Source organism: Mycetomoellerius zeteki, unplaced genomic scaffold (genome assembly GCF_001594055.1).
Source record: "Mycetomoellerius zeteki isolate Tzet28-1 unplaced genomic scaffold, Tzet1.0 scaffold20, whole genome shotgun sequence".
Taxonomy (NCBI): Eukaryota; Metazoa; Arthropoda; class Insecta; order Hymenoptera; family Formicidae; genus Mycetomoellerius; species Mycetomoellerius zeteki.
This window is the reverse complement of record NW_017256957.1, coordinates 3,220,241-3,238,339: the sequence shown is the minus strand read 5'-3', so window position 1 is coordinate 3,238,339 and position 18,099 is coordinate 3,220,241. Positions and strand designations below refer to the sequence as shown.

The window sequence follows — 18,099 nt, the reverse complement described above, 5'->3', positions numbered from 1 at the left end:
TTAAAGCAATTAATTGTACAGCCACACTCTTGGTCGAATTTTTCGACTTAAACGGTGAGCAAAAAAATCCGATTCGCGATATTTTTAGAGCAATTAAATCTAGAAACGTTTTGACACCAAAATGAGCCGAGTAATTAATTGCTTTAAGGTACTTTACTCTTGTACGCGAGCCAGCACAGCTTCACTCTTGGTCGAATTTTTCGACTTAAACGGTGAGCAAAAAAATCCGATTCGCGATATTTTTAGAGCAATTAAATCTAGAAACGTTTTGACACCAAAATGAGCCGAGTAATTAATTGCTTTAAGGTACTTTACTCTTGTACGCGAGCCAGCACAGCTTCACTCTTGGTCGAATTTTTCGACTTAAAACGGTGAGCAAAAAAATCGAGAATAGAGCAAAAAATTAGCAAAAAAATAGCCCTTCAAGAATATGTACTTGATTTTTCATTTGCTGCTTTTTTTCTTTGTGGCTGTGCTAACTTTGATCTTAAGCTAGCACAGCCATGGGTTTTAGCGAATCGGCTGGAGCAAAAAAATCGGGAATAGAGCAAAAAAATAGCAAAAAAATGTGGTATAGGTCGCGTTTGATTGTGCTGAAGTGACTGTGCCAGCTTAATAGACGTCTTACAGGCTACGTTTACACCGTGCATTTAGGCCGCGGTCTATACAATGTTCTTGTTTATCCTATACGTTAAACAAAGACACTTATAGGTTGCGGACTAAGCGCACGGTGTAAACGTAACCATACAGTGCGGAATAAAAGATATTCTCTAAAATCTAAACTTTGGAAAGAAGATAATAATCATTCTTCAATTCTTTTATCTATTAGTTTGCATAAAGTTTACGATTTGACGAGTAATCAGGCGCATTAATAATATTAATTTTTTCAGGCGCAAAATCCTCTCGAACCATCGCTAGAGAAGCTCATCGAGTCATTGAAAATCTTTGATCGACTGTTTGCTGATTTTGAGCTATGTTATGTTGGCGCTATGGTACCGGTGAAGTCGACAAAGGAGTACGAGCAACAGGAGCTCGTATGCGTACTATTTTCAGAGACTTTGCAACGAGCGCTTGAACGCGGATTATTGGACCAAGCGGATGTAGATAACTATGAACCAGCTTTAATGTTCACTATTCCTCGCCTAGCTATTGTCTCAGGACTTCTGGCCCCTCCTGGGGGACCGTTGTGCCTCAATTCGCCTGACACCATAAGCGAGATGTTTAGGCCATTTAGAGTAAGGAATTGATTTGAAAATTTATTGCTGATTGTAATCTCTCTCGAATTTATTTAAAATCCTGTATATATAATATGCACATAGGAAGGTGAACTCGTAGTTTTTTCAATTTATAACACAATGATCAATATTCATTTATTTTTACGTTTAGCCACTTTATAGTGGCTTTATCTACAGATTATCTAGTATTTATAAGAAAAGTGAGAAGCGGCTTAAGGATTAAAAATCAAAATTATAAAAAAGCTACAAGCCAAATAAATTTACTTATATTAACTACATAAATTATTGCCTAACGAACGTTTCGATCTAGCACGACGTCATTATCAATGTTGATAACATGTTTAAATTTATAAAACCGTAAACGCATGATATAACATTTATATAAAAAATAAAGCATTTTTTTATATAAATGTTATATCATGCGTTTACGGTTTTACAAATTTAAACATATTATCAACATTGATAATGACTTCGTGCTAGGTCGAAACGTTTGTTAGGTAATAATTTATGTAGTTAATATAATATTAGTAAATTTATATAGTATTTATCTCTACATTTAATATCTAAATATCGCCTTCTTTTTACTTGGTATTCACAAACATAACAATTAATTTTCAGACTCTTCTTCTCAAGATAAGAGAACTATTATGGACGTTAAATAACCGGGAATTATATATGCTAGAGAAGTTATTATGTTCGAACGAGGAGCCATCAGGCTCGATTACACAGTCGACCAAATCGACATGTCAGGACATACCGGACTTGGAAGAATATGTTCATAATTTTTATACTGGTTATCCGAACTGCAAAGAATTTATCGTTGATTTCTATACCGTGACGAGAAATACTGGCAACAACATGGACGAGATAGCGAGTGATGCAGTTCAATCGTTAGACGAAAGTAGAGGCGATCAGTTATCGAGCAAAAAGCGTGAGCAAAATAGAAGTGGACGTAAAAATAAAAAGAAAAAAAATATGGAAACCGAGCGGCAAGATTTAAATATATCCTCAGATGGGTGTGATAGTAACGTAATATGTGACAGTGCCGAAAAGATGCAACAAAGTAATGAGGAAAGTGTTGGTGAGCAAATGCAATACGAATGGGAACTATCTGACGCTTCACATTATATTGAACAAATTCTTCGTGACTGTGATTTAATTTCTAATGATGGGAACGATGTTAGTGAACCTGATTTGATAGTACAGAATAACGTTACGATACTAGACGATGTAGCGGGAACCAGTGCTTCAAATACCAAGGATATTCGGGATGAAGAAAGTTTTATTACCCCCGACTTAACTAAAATGTTCGAGGAATGCTCGGACAACATAGAAATTCCACAGACACAGTATTTGCTTAATGAAGTTACTCACGAAAATACCATAGACACTGAGGCTGCGCACATATCCGCGAATACTTTCCCTGAGCAAGACTCCAAGAGACTTATAACGGAAGCGAATAAAACACTCTCAAATCTTCTATTGGATTCTAATGAATGCTCAAATGAGATTTCGGAACAAACAGATTCTGGCATATGTACGGTAATATCATCCGAGAACACCAGTTTGTATGACAAGAGTCCAGAAGAAAAAAAGACTTTTGCTAACGAGATTCAACAGGAGGGTTGCGATGTATCGGACGAGGAAGATACACAGGAGAATACTAGTTATTCTTGCTCCAATATGAATTCACCAAAGAAACAGAATCCTGCTATTTCAGAGAACTCGTGTGTCTGCGGCACGAAGAGCACTAACAAAACGCCTACTTTGGATCATTCGATTAATGTATCTGGTTTACATTCGAATGGAGACAGGGAATCTGTCGGCAAAAACATTCCACGAATATCGTCGAACTTCAATGGCACTAACGAGGAATTTATTGGCGTTGCATATGGTAACGGCCAATTGACTCTCTGTGATTCCAATCAATCCACCTTTCAGATAAACTATTCTGAGAATTGGGAAAATCTCAATTTGAATATAGATTCGTCGAGTTCCAGGAAGGAATTCTGGGGTGACTTAAAATGTGAGAATTGCCCGTCCACCTCTCGAAGTATTGAGAAAATCGATAGTAAAATTGAGAAGTACACGCAGGACAAGACAAGAAGAACGAGAGACGAAAAGCAACGACGGCGACACCAGCATAAATTGGAGCGAAACACGCACAAAGCTCACAGTAGATCAGGAGAGAAGAGACATAATCTGCAGATTATGCGAGCGGCCACAAGTACCGAAAGCTCCAGATCGAATTCCACGGATCGATGCTTGAATGCTAGATTAACCAACTTCGGCGCTAGTTTGCATCTTCAAACTACTAGGCAGATGCCAAATTTTGGCAGTCGCAGTCCTCACATAAGCCCGCGACTTCATCACTTTGAGTCGCGCGGACAATGCTGCTGCAATCTCGGCACGCATTGCATGAACAGACATTCGTCACCACAGAGCAGAAAGTTGTTGGATCACAGAAGATCCAAATCCGAGCAAATCGCCAGAATAAAGAAAAGGGATATCGAAAAGAAGGAGAGATATGAACGAGATAAATATGCGCGCTTAGAACATAATAAAAGAAAATCTGGAAGCGGAAGTAATCTAATGAATGACGGATTGGGCCCAAGAACAGATAAGAGCGGCTTAGTGTCAGAGATTTCAACTACTCCGCAGAATGTAGTTTGTCACGAATATCAAGGTACAAAAGATGATAACACGCACAGATCTGCGCGAGCAATGAGATTAGTCAATGCATCGACAGTGCCCGGCGTATCGTGTTTAAATTCCCATCAATCTTTGAACTATAAACCTGATGTAGCATCAAGTTCCAGTTGTTCAAGCTGCTGCGATTCGAGTTCGGAAACTAGCGAGTTTCATAGCGACTGTCAGGACGATGAAGAGATTGCTTTGGCGATGCAAGCCGCGGAGATCGCAAATAGAAATCAAATAAGAGCCAAGTTTCGGTAAGAGGATATTGTTACTTTATTCATGTCGTTGTGTAAATGATAACGTAATTATGCGTTGAGTCAGTCTATTGACATATTTAAAAGATGTTAATATTTGTTATATATATTGAAACTTAAAATAATTTACCAACTTAATTGATTACTTTACAAACGTTTAATATTCAGTCTTCACATCTTTTTAAATATATTTTTGCTTTATTTATCCAGCTTTGTGTATTTCTTTATTCTATATTTATATATTCCTATTTTTTTAAATCTTTTTTTTTATCAATGCATTCTTTTAATATGTTTTAATATAAGATATATTTATATAACTCTTCCAAAATAAAATAAAATACTACTATTATTATTATTTTCAGATCCTCGGAAGATCTTGTCCATCGTCTTTTCGTCTGCATAGCGGGTGTGGCAGACCAGTTACAAACAAATTTTGCATCGGATTTGCGGAACATTTTAAAGTGTGTTTTTCTCATGAATAGCAGTCAGGCAATAGAAGACACCGAAGAATCAAAGGAACAAAATGTATCTTCCACAGCGAATGCACCAATAGATACGACGGAGACAGGGAGTATTCATGAGCGACAAGAGTCATTACCAGAATACGAAGATGTAGAGGAAACCACTTTGATACACGATCGAAGTACTAATATGTTGACATTTTCATTCATGAATTTTATTTAACAAATATATATTTGCCTATGATTAGTATCTGAACATAAAAATTGATCTTTATGTGTATATATATGAATTTTAAACATTGAAATTTTATTAAATATTTAATTTGAAATTTTGTTCTGAAAAATATAAATCTAAATCATAAATAATATAATAAAACATAAATAAAAATAATAAACTTGTAACTGTAAAAAATAATCATTGTAAGATAATTTTTTCAGATAGAGTACAAAAAATTTTAATGTTTTGGTTTCAATTTGATGTGAAATATGACAACATATAATTTCTTTTTTAATTTTTTAGCAAAAATTAGTCTTATGGACAGAAATATATTCAAAAACTTAAAGTTTTTCCTAAGAAATAAACATTTATTATTTGACATACAGTTAAATATAAAAAAATTATATTAAATATAACCATGTCTCTTTTTTTATTTCTATAGCTTCTCCTATCACTGAGAGAGGGGAGGAGTGCGTCGAAAGAGCACCTGCTTGGGTACCGGACAATGATGCACCAAGATGTATGGCCTGTCAAGCAGGATTCACAGTTGTGCGACGTAGACACCATTGTCGAAATTGTGGTAAAGTGTTCTGTGGTCGTTGCAGCAGCAACAACGTTCCACTGCCTCATTTCGGGCACACAAAACCTGTGAGGGTGTGCAACAGGTGTTTCCTGTATCAAGTGACACCTTTTACGGTCTCTCAAGTCTCGCCCACCAGATGAATATTTCTGCAATGGCTTGTAAATCCAATTATTTTAATTCCTTATGCGATACACTTCCTTTTTAATATACAAGACACTCGTGCAGATTTGGCAAGCATAATTTTTGTGATAAAATAAGTAAATATTCCTGTATTCTATAAAAACAAATCTTAAATCTCGTAGAACATATAATTATGTGATATAATCGTCCGGTGTTAAAAAGTTTAGTTTAATAAATTAACCACAGCTTCGTTAATCGAAACGTTACTCAAATTAGGAAATTGAAATAAATTTTTGAACTACTCGAGTATTTATATACTCAGCTTTTTCTTTTTTATTTCTTTAATGATATAAAAGTACATTGAATATATATTGAAAAATCTAGTGACATATTGATTTATCCAATTCTACATAATTTGTAAAATTGTAAAAAGAGAAACTACAGAGAGAATGTTTATACAATAACAAACAGAAGAATTGGAGGAAAATCGTTGTCACTAAATTGTGCTTTTGTGCGTTATTTATATACTTATGTGCACTTAATCTATAAAATTAGATATATAGACGTTAATAATATTTTTACACATCTCATGATTAAATATTTCTTAAGAAAGTGTTAATCTAATTTGTAATAGTTTTAATTTGATTTGGGTACAAGGTGTAAGATTTTTTATATTGTATATTCATTTCATTATTCATTTAAGAAAATTCTTAAACGTCTTTGTTTAGTGCAATTGTATAGAAAATTATTTTCAAGCTCTTGTACATTATTATTATTCTTATATTATTATTGTCATTATTTTTTTATTCTCCATGTATTTCAATTCTTATATAGATTTGATTAAATTATAATTACTATTAATTTTTTTAATAGTTATCACTATCCAGAAGGTTATTATAAACTGGTGATTTATTTCTATCAGATGTGTGTGAGAAAAAAAATCTTTCCCGCGTTCTGTATTCTAAAATAAAATACGACTAATATGAATACATCATTAAGTTATCGACATATTTATAGCAACTACAAGTGTAAATAATATTCTTGATACATGGTCATAAATTATATGACATAAGGAAATATTATTTAGAATTATTAAAAAAAGCGTGAAGCACACACACGTATTTAAAAACATTCGAACTTAGATAAAATATTAGTTCTAAAATTTCAATGCATAAGTAATGAGCGTTGTTACATCGCTGTTGTCTTAATATGAAAATTCTTTACTTTCAGAATATCTAAATTTCTTGTTACAATAATTGAAAAATTCTATTCAAGACTTACGTGTTTCCGGTTAGGCTTGGGTTGACAATCGATAATTGATTATCTATGGAAAGCAAGCTTCCTAATGGAAGTGTAAGACTTATACATCACTTTCGAAGCGTCAAATTATATATGTATAGTGTACATACTGCGTAATGTATAATGTATAAATGTGTGTGGGAATACGTATGCACGTTTAAACGAATAACAATAAAAAAGAACAGAATGAAAATTTCGCATTCAGTAGTTGAGTCACATCGTAATTTATTACCGTGATAGAATTTCTAAGCGTCTACTGCCCGCTGGAGTGTTTTGGAGAATATACACAGGTGCATTAGCACACACCATTAGCTCCTGTGCCAAATTTACGACAATAAGTTTCCTCTTTCTTATATCTCGCATAAATTTGGTTCCTACTGGAAAGCTCGTATACAAGATACTTCCCATTATTGTAAAAGTGTAAAACATTGTTTTACGTTAAAGGTCTGGGGATTATAAGCTGTATTTGTGACAGACGACTACTCGATGTGAACGTGTACCCCACGATTGATAAAAAGACTGGTTGAATGTACAGATCTTTCGTTCATTATTCATTCAGATTAACGTTTCATGAATTTGTGTTTATGTGTGTGCATGAATGTGTGTGCGTGCATGCGTGTGCACGCGTATCGCAATTAATATAAATTTCAAATAATAGATTTACATCGTTACCAATTTTATTTCTAATTATGTTTTATTATATAAGGAGAAATTTCAATTTTCACAAGATATGAAAAGATCATTAATAATTAATTGCATCACCAAAGTTTTTCTCAACAAATTTTCTTTAATGAATTTTAATTCATTGTCACATTAATATAAAAAAATCGACTTAATTCAAAATAATTTAACAGTCAATTTTCTGACACAATATTTAATTTTAAAACATAATGAAATTATAAACGTGTGTGTATCAACATAAAAATGAATTAACATCACGACTATGTATAAACGATTGTATAAATTGAACGGTGAGTACTGAATCGATTTACCGCGTTTAACATCTTATGAAACAAGGACATTAATTGAAAGCGACTTATATTAATTAATCTGACATTTAGATATATAATTATAATTATCGATTTTCATATGGACGTAGCATGTAATAATGTTCTCTAAAATAACGAATAGCGATATCACTCAGCGCGGTCGGATTTGGAAATCATTGTATATTATAATTGCATGTGCGTATATAAACTACAGGACTTTTTACCATTTGAAGAAATAAAAAATTGTAAAATGTCTACAGAACAGAGAGTGCTTGTGAAAAAGTTAGTAAGAGGGAGAAACAAAAAAGAACTTATTTCTATAAGGAGCACATCGAGTAGGGAGTATACTTTTAGATTACAGATGTTTAGACGAAGAGTTATTTTTTACACGTAATCGATGCCTTGCTAGAATATCGTGCTTTCAATTTTCAACGCGACAAAAAGCCTCTGGCTGAAAAAGTCTAGCAATTAAGCGCGAACCCTGCTAAGCATCTCATCTCCCTATATACGTGTGAATCATTTTGATAATCAGGTTTTCCCCTGTGCCTAAATTATCACAGGTACCAAACTATATTAATATTGGAACGCTCCGACGCACTTAAGAAGTGATTCGAGAGGAACAGAAAAGATAACTAATTTGAAAAAATATCCCTGATGAAAAAATTTCTCATAGCTTATATTCTTAAAAATTTTTTATATTTCAAATTTATAAAAATTTTTGAAAAAATATCTTAAAAATACCTTCTTTAGATTTTATAAGTTTTATTTGAAAATTATAGAATGAGAAATCTTAAAAATATTTAAGAATTTACATATATATGAAGAATTCTAGAAAAGATGTAGACTTAGCATTGCTGAAAAAGTGCTCCAAATCATATTAAAAAATCTAAGAATTTTTCTAAAAAAAAAAAAAAACTATAAGATCATATAGAAATTTTAAAACATTATATAAAGAATTTTGAGAAAAATTTTTATCAGGTATATCTGTCTCTTTCCTCTTTTTTCTTTCACAAAGAGTATACACATATAATCTAATAAAAAAATGTACTAGATGTTTTATAAAAGAACAGTAAGAAATACTGAAGCAATATATTGATAATAGATTCGATCAGAAATTGCTATAGATTAGCAGTGCTTTATCTTCGTATTAAACTTGTGTTAGTAAAGCTTGCTAGCATAATTTAATAAGTAAAGTATTGTTAATTAAATTAATTGAAGATATGATTGATTGCACCAACTAAATTTTCAATGGGAATGTACAAGATTTTCATGGAAATGGAAGAGAAAAATAGAACTTATCTTCTTGTGAAAGCAATATAGTTTTAAGAAAACCGCTTTTTTCAAATTGCAGAAAGAAAACTAAAGTTATTTTCTTTTCGGAAAGAAATAAATATGGCAGATCTTACGAGAGCACACAAATTTTTCCAATGAATTTTTCTATCTTTGGGAAAGGAACTGACAAAAACCAGCGGAAAAATTGAAAAAAAAAAACGATTTTTTTCTGAAATTTTAAAACTATAGAAAGCAAAGAATTGAAATGGCGTAAAATCCCAAGTAACACAACAGCGCTCTGTTAACGCTTTTGTAAGCGCTATGTGATACTTAGGATTCCATAAAAGACACGTACTTAATCGACAAATAGGTTCAATTCCAACCTTTACTCCATTATGTATATTACTGATGTATAAGAGATTGATTATATAAAAAACTAAAGATGAGTTGAAGCACAACATGATATTATGTCCCAATTCGAAACAACTATAAACAGAAAAGAAATAATTTTCTTTTCCAATTCTTTTCCTTTTTTCCTCTTTCCCCCCTTCCTCCCCTTACGTTCTGGGTGTAAACATTTCGTGCGAGGTTTATATGAAAAGGACTAGGAGAGTTTCAGTATTATTATAGTTCAGTGATCGCAGCCTGTGAATATGAAACGAAAAAAATAGGAAATGGAAAATAGATTGTAAAAAAATTGAAGAGGTAAAATGAGCTAGGGTGGATTAAAGATCACGATGTCACGAATAAATTCAAATAAAGGGAAGCTTCAACCGTATTTATGTAAAATAAAAATAAAAAATATATATTTGTAATACATAATATTGATAAGATTGGTTGAATCTGACAGAATTAATACTACAAAAGATAATTAAGATTTATTTAACATAAACTACCCCAGATAGCAAAATGTCTGCAGTCTTCTAGCAGACTGTCAGCAGATTCGAGAAAAAAATGACGGCAGCCTACCATCAACTGCGCTAACTGCGCATTAGACTTGTGTGGGCTTGTGTTCTGTTAACATCGCCTATTGACATAATGTGAAGGCAAATTGTTGGCAGAAACTGAGCAGATCCTGCCAACATTATCTGATTCTGTCATGTTTTTTTCTAGCAGTCTGTCAACAGTATTATGTACACCCAAGGACTTCGATTCTTTCCCTCGGAAATTTTCACAAACTGAGAAATGACCACCAATGACCACTTTTTTTTACAATAGACCTGTTCTTTTTGACTAAACTTTTGCACCAGTTCATCTTTCTTCCTCTTCTTTCCTTCTGAAGAGAAAAGGAAGAAAAGTGAAACTGGTGCAAAAGTTCAGCTAAATCCTATTAATGTCCGTGCGCGATTAACGACACGACTTAAATCTTACGTTCACTTAATAACTAAATTTGACGTAAAAACGAAATAACCTGAATTTTTGGAAGTTTTAAAAAGGTAACCGAGGGAAAGAATCGAAGTCCTTGGGTGTATGTACATCTAATTCTGTAATAATTCTGTTGCTATTTTGTTGGCATAGTATGTAACAGACATTTAAAAAATCTACTTTCTCTACAGACTTGGCTATCTGGGACCTTAACAATAATTTATCTGCTGATTATATAATGTGTCATTTCTCTTTCGACGAAGTGATTTTGGTCCACTCGATACATTGAGGGGCTTACGATTTGCCAGTTAAATTAAAAAATTTCCAACACAAAGTGACAAAATGTACCTCTCTGAATTATTTTTGTATTATTTGCCTAAGTGTACGTATAGAAACGTATTCTTAGCGCGTTTGATGTTTGATGATGGATCGTTTCGATAGGAGCATGATTGGTTTGCCGGAATAATTATCGGTAACCAATGACAAAACGATATTATTAATTGACGATAGTATTTAACACCGAATTCATTTGCAATCCATTTCGGAAGGCTAACGATGTATGTTATATCACGTGTTCACGAATTTGACGGAAAAACACTTGTAGAATGCAATTATAGATGGATATGTATATGCGTGTGTTTATGAGTTATGGGCGTGTGTGTATGTATATGTGCGTGCAAATAACAACTGTTTGCAATATTACATCATGAGACGAAGTGTCTCTTTAATATTTGAATGCACTGTGGTTTCGGTAATGGATGTATTCAAACACGAATATAAATAAAGTTTGTTAATTAAAATATTTCAGCTCCTTATTACTTTAAATATATTTATGCGTATACTTTAATTCTGGAAAAGGATTTTCAAATCAGTAAGAGAGAGAAAAAGTAATTGTTATACAAAAATTATATGGTTTAGTCGATAATACAGACGACTTTAGGATCTCTTTAAGAGCAAATTTTGAAAATGGGACATATGATATGGGCTGCGGTCCACTTGACGCTACAAACGCTTCGAAGCGTTTGAGCGACCAATCAGAACAAAGAATTTTACGAATTGACTAATCAAAGAATGCTTCGAAGCGTTTGTAGCGTCAAGTAGACCGCAGCCATGGTTTACTGTTAGGAGATTCTGCATACCCTTTAAAACAGTATCTTCTCTCGCTACTCCATTAATAAATCCAAACTGCTGTGGAGCAACTCTATAATGAATCACATATTCGCACTCGGAATAAAACATCGTTTTGGCATTTGGAAAAGAAGATTTCCGATCTTAGTCCTTGGGATGCGATACCATTAATTTGAATAGAGTAATGATTGTTATTGTTGCAACAGCAGTGCTTCATAACATTGTTAAACATAATAATGAAATAGAACCAAATATCGATCCAGATTTGAATTTACCTATGCCATAGGATCAAATGTTAGCAGAATGCAACATTACCATACAGCACAGAAAAATTGCAAAATGATTGCAAATATATTTCATTGCAATGTTGTAATATTACAAATAGATTGCGCAATGTATTTGCAACATTGTTGCAATGTCATAGCATCATAAAAATGTTCGCCTTCAGTAAGATTGCGCTGTAATATCGTAGCAATGTTGCAGCGCAATATATTTGCAACTATTATTAAAAATAATTCTTTTATTATTATTGAATATAATTTGAAATATAATTTGACATAAATAAAAAAATGCAGAAAAAGAACTAATCAATATATATTTTATAATTATTAGATATATTTTATACTTAATAGCAAATTTTATATGCAGATATATATATATATTTTTTAATTTTACATATGTAGACATATCCCCTACAGCACGAAATATAGTAGCGATATTGCAGCAGTATTATTTTGAAAGATTGTAATATTTCATAAAACATTGCTGCAATATTGTAGCAATATTCCTATGTCCGCAAAAATAAAATATTGCTATAACATTATGCAATATTTCAATAATTATTCTAGTTCTATTAATTGCTAATTAATTGCTAATTGCATATTATTGTTTAGTATCATATTCCAAAATACATACGATAAAAGTTACGATCAAAAAATATTCGGGGGCCTAGAAAGCACATCCAAGGCTATGTTCCGATTCCCACCTGAATGACCCGAGTGCTATCCAAGCATCATTCCATCCTTGTTATTTACTGAACATTAAACAAGGATGACATGGCACCCGAAGAATACCCTGGGGTGCTTTCCAAAACTTTACTCTGAGTAAGAGAGTTAAATGGTTGTTCCGAAATACGGAGTAATGTACTATATGGGCGGAGCCTATTCCAAAACTCGTAGTAAATGTATAGAGTTAACTCTGGTCAACTCTCTCAACCATCATATAAATGGAGAGGGCAAAGATTTAGACAGCGACACTGTCCAACTGCATACATCATGTTATCCCTTCCATCATGATACTGGCCCATAAATATCGGTCTTTAAACAAAGTTAATGATTCCTGATTGATTACAGTAACCCGTCATATGTAACAGACAAATACAAGTGCGAATTTTAAGCATAATGTTTAAAAAATGTTTAATAAAAATGTTTAATGCGAAAATAATTTTTTAAATCCTCAAAAGATCAAATATTAAATCTTCACAAGATATTTTAATTTATTTCCTAGAGTATTAATTATTAATATATTTGATTAAAATTAAAAAATTACAAATATGAAATATTTACTGGATTAAAAGCTCCAAATTCATATCAAATCATACGTGAGTAAAAATATGATAGAAGTGAAATCTTGCACATTATTACAAATTAAAGTAAACGTTTTATACATTTCCTCTTAAATTTTATATATTATTAACCTATAGTATTCAATATTTTATTTGACCAAAATGAAATTTAAAAGATTCACATATAACTGTATAAATCATTGGACTTATGAAAGAAAAAATACTATGCATCTCTCATATCAATGTATTAATAACAAAATTTGCAGCATAATATTAATTCTGTTACAATTGTCTGTAATTGAGTTAAATGCTCAAGTTTCCATTGATATCTTAAATAATTAAAGCGTCACACGATATAACTAGAAGCTATAAAAACATGTTGACTAATTCGAAGCAAAGACTATCTTACTGGTAGCACCAAAATAATAAAAAAACCTCTGGGAATCCTTTTGATTTTTGTAACAGTTTTTATTTTTTGTTAACTGTTACTTGTATTAGCAAGTATCATGGGGCGTATGTCAAGTATTTGTAATGTATAGTTATGCTTCATTGTTTCTGCGCCGTGCATTTCTTTTGACTCATCAGTTACTTATTTATTACAACTTTGTTGTTGTATGAAATATCTGAAAAAAGTGATATCAAATGTTATATTTTATTTTCATATTAATAAATCCGCAAAAATATCGATACATCAATTATAAATACCTTAGCATTCATTCTTAAGCTTCAGGTGTAGCTAATGGAGCTTCTTTTTTTTCTTCAATAATAATGGCGTCTTTCTTCTCACCATTAGGTTTATCATTTTCATCCAATTCCTTTTTGGGAGCCACCTTTAAATATCGCAAGCAATATTTATACGTTAAATATGCTTATACACACACAAATAATATACTTAATTTTATATTTAAAAATATTAAGAAGCTAATGCGGTTATTTATAACCACATATAATGTATTAATATGACATTATTATCATATAACAATCGTGTAACATTTAATTTTATATATATTCATAATTTTTAAAATAATAAAGACCAAGATTAATTGCAATATCAATGAAATGAGATTATAGTTTAATACAAATACAACATAATATATATAACAATACAAATTATATATTATACATATATATATATATACACACACATACAGGATGGTCCACTTAAATCGACCATCTGAAATACCTCGCTTATTTTTGATGATATAAAAAAATGTTTCAAATGAAAATGGAACGGTTTTGGGAGAGACGTATCTTGGTCATGTTATTTCTTTTATAGGTGGAGGCACTAAAAAGATGTGGAGTGGCCTTCATCTTTTTGGAGCCTCCATCTAAAAAAAAAAACATGATCAAAATATGTCCTCGAAAACCGTTCCACTTTCATTTGAAACATTTTTTTATATCATCAAAAAAGTAAGATATTTCAGATGGTTGATTTAAGTGGACCGCCCTGTATATATATGGAACTGTAGCAGCTCACATAACATAATATAATGTTTATGGAAAGTTCACTTTTCAATAAATGCATTAAATTTTGTAAAATTTTATTTTTTAAATTATCTTATCAATTATTATTTAATAAATATATCATCAGGTATCATTTTAATTATCCCTTTACCTCTTCTTTGCTAGCTTCATCGAAGTTCTCTACTAAGTCAGGCACCTCGTCGTCCTCTTCCAATGTAGTTTTTCCAACCGCACTTCCAGCAACTGTACTCGCTAATCGTTTCAGTTGTGTTAAACCCTCTGGGCCAAGTTGGCTCAATATTCCTGGTAGCATTTCAGTTATTTGTTTATTTTCTCCGTGACCAGTGATAGCAAATGTATTAGCGGACAGACTAGCCTGAGCTTTCGGATTATTAAAATGAATGACTGTGCCATCATCTTTAATCATATTAACCTCCTCTATCCCAGGAATTGTATTTACAGAAAGTTTTTTTAGACAACTCTGTAACTTTTTGTCATCTGTAGCAGCAGTTGCATGTACAACCTGTAAAAAATAAAAAATAACATAAGCACAAAAACGTTTAATTCTATCCCAAGATATTAAATTGAATGTTAATGTTGCATGTAACATCGTTCAAATATATAATAGGGTACAAATGTTTACTTCTTTCTTTCTTGGTAATTTAATTACAATTCACATATTACGAGTGCTCTAACGAATAAAAAAATAGTTATATATCTTCAGTTAATATTTATTATATAAATCAGATCAAAAGCCAATTACTAGAAAAAACTATAAAAATAATTGTTTGACAAATCTGCATGACATCAACAAGAAATATGTGAAACATAAAGAAATAGACAGCTAATAAATTCGCATTTATTTTGCTCTTGTAATAAAAATCTTGCGATGTCACGCGTACTATTAATTCCAATTTAAGAATGCATATTAATGTTGACGGTGGATATGGATCACTTCGAAAGGCGATAAAGCAAAGTGCATGAGCAAAGTTTTTCTACGTTAAAAAAGAAGAATCAGATAACTGAAATGTATAATAAGACTCTTACCTTCTTCTTGCGTCGGGGTGTACCCTTGCCGCCGATTCGCACTTGAGCCTGGAGTTTCTTCAGCTTCTCGGGATTCATGCTTTAACCTCTGTCGTGCACGAGGGGGCGGGCACGCACAAACGAGGGGTGACTGCGACTAGTACGTTGCTACACGTGAAATTCTTCCTCTTGTACGAGTCGACGTCGTGCGAGCGCGGAGACCGGCTAAACACAACACGTGCTCACCGATCCGTCCGAGATGCTCGAGAAAATGGAAGCGTACGTTCACTCGCTCGCTTGCGATACCTAATCTACGTCAGAGATCGTTTCCGGACGGCGGCGGCGCACGAAGCGCTTCCGCCAGGCGCCAGTTAAGCCCGTTCTACAATAGAGTCGCAAGAAATTAACTAAGCCGTAAAATTAACTAATCATAATCGATTATTTGTTTCATATCAAATTGTAACTACGTAAGCTGTAATTGTAAGCTGGTTCTACATTAGCCGCATTGCAGCTTCGCAAGCGTTGCGGTCCAATCAACGTCAAGCTAGCTCGACTATGATTGGACTGCAACGCTTGCGACACGCTTGCGATGCTGCGATGTGATCAATGTAGAACCAGCTTTAAGTCCATTCTACATTAAGCTGGTTCTACATTAGTCGCATCGCAGCGTCGCAAGCGTTGCGGTCCAATCAACATCAAGCTAGCTTGACTCTGATTGGACCATAACGCTGCGACACTGGGTGCATTCAGTACTACAACCACTCAGGCGCTCACTGAGCGCTCAGTGAGCTCTTGTATCTGTTTGGTCTATATTTTTAGTTCTAACGGAATATGCCAATAAGATGCAAGCGCTCACTGAGCGCTCAGTGAGCTCTTGTATCTGTTTGGTCTATATTTTTAGTTCTAACGGAATATGCCAATAAGATGCAAGCGCTCACTGAGCGCTCAGTGAGCTCTTGTATCTGTTTGGTCTATATTTTTAGTTCTAACGGAATATGCCAATAAGATGCAAGCGCTCACTGAGCGCTCAGTGAGCTCTTGTATCTGTTTGGTCTATATTTTTAGTTCTAACGGAATATGCCAATAAGATGCAAGCGCTCACTGAGCGCTCAGTGAGCTCTTGTATCTGTTTGGTCTATATTTTTAGTTCTAACGGAATATGCCAATAAGATGCAAGCGCTCACTGAGCGCTCAGTGAGCTCTTGTATCTGTTTGGTCTATATTTTTAGTTCTAACGGAATATGCCAATAAGATGCAAGCGCTCACTGAGCGCTCAGTGAGCGGTTATCGTTCCGAATGTAACCATTTTGCTATTTTCGTTTCAAAATGACTTCAGGTATTCGAACTTCTTTTTTTTTCCAATACTGTTTGAATCTATCCGGGCACATTAGGCTGATTGCGATTAGAGATTTATCGAAAAGATCCGGCTGTATTGTTTCTCGAAATATTTAAATTACGATTAGATTTATTTATCATGGTGTCAAAGAATATTTTCTGTTTTCAAAGCATTCCTGAAAGAAATAAAAGAAATTAGAAAAAAATAATAAGATTTTATTCTGTAAAATTACGACTTCATGATTTTGGAAAATCGATACTATACATATGTATGCATATACTATTATATAGATCTATTCTTTGTAACTGTGCTATTGTACACTCGTCTTGATACATAATACATAAATATTTCTTAACGTTCTGACCGTTATGGCGCTTCTTAACTTAAAGCATTATGTTTAACATTAGCGGTCTTTCAATCTTATTATTATAAATATTTCAATTTTGACAAAAGTGAGAACAAATTTTTATAGCGGAAAAGACTCCTACACATCGATTATATCTGTTTGCCATGATATCGACGTCCTATAAGACACATACAAATTGATGTACATTGCAGATACTGATAAAAAATAATAAATTCGATATGATAAAAGATGTGACAAAAGCGTATGAAATATTTACTCTCTTCTTTAGATTCTCTTTAATTTTTCGAAGACACATGAGACGAAAAGTTCTATGCATTCAAAAAATCGAGTAGTTTGTACAAGAGAATTGTAATGTCGCATAAGTTTTTTTTAAATATTATACAACTATTTATTACAAAAAAACTAGATAACTTCAAAAAGAGATATGAAAAGTATATTGAAAATGTCAAAATTATTTTAAATAAATAATAGAAAATATTTATTGTTTAAATAATATAAGGGAAGCAAGCAAAGATTACCAAAGATTATAAATTGATAGCAAAGATTATGATTATATATTTAACATCTATTTATTATATAATTTTAATCATAAAATTATATAATATACTTGTATGCGTGTAAAATTTATATACAGGGTGTTTCCAAATTAAATGGCAAAACTTCGGGAGCGTGTAGAGGAGTAAAAAACTAAGAAAAAAAGTCCTATAGACATATGCTCGTTT

At 32.6% G+C, this 18,099-nt stretch overlaps 2 protein-coding genes across 2 annotated transcripts in view; one reads left to right on the top strand and one right to left on the bottom strand.

Moving 5' to 3' along the window:
• LOC108722346 (lateral signaling target protein 2 homolog) overlaps positions 1-5,803 on the top strand; it is an 18,274-nt gene extending 12,471 nt beyond the window's left edge. The window contains exons 3-6 of the mRNA XM_018447412.1: positions 891-1,235; positions 1,854-4,186; positions 4,549-4,829; positions 5,307-5,803. Coding sequence (XP_018302914.1) covers positions 891-1,235; positions 1,854-4,186; positions 4,549-4,829; positions 5,307-5,587 — 3,240 coding nt within the window. The 3' untranslated portion in view covers positions 5,588-5,803. The remainder of the gene's footprint in view (positions 1-890; positions 1,236-1,853; positions 4,187-4,548; positions 4,830-5,306) is intronic.
• Positions 5,804-13,794: 7,991 nt separating this feature from the next.
• Positions 13,795-16,007, bottom strand: bic (bicaudal). The gene is made up of 4 exons (XM_018447274.1): positions 15,696-16,007; positions 14,800-15,171; positions 13,890-14,014; positions 13,795-13,807 (listed from the first exon to the last, which is right to left on the bottom strand). Exons 1-3 carry the CDS (start codon positions 15,771-15,773, stop codon positions 13,904-13,906), a joined length of 561 nt encoding a protein of 186 aa, XP_018302776.1. The 5' UTR covers positions 15,774-16,007; the 3' UTR covers positions 13,795-13,807; positions 13,890-13,903.
• Positions 16,008-18,099: the final 2,092 nt, after the last annotated feature.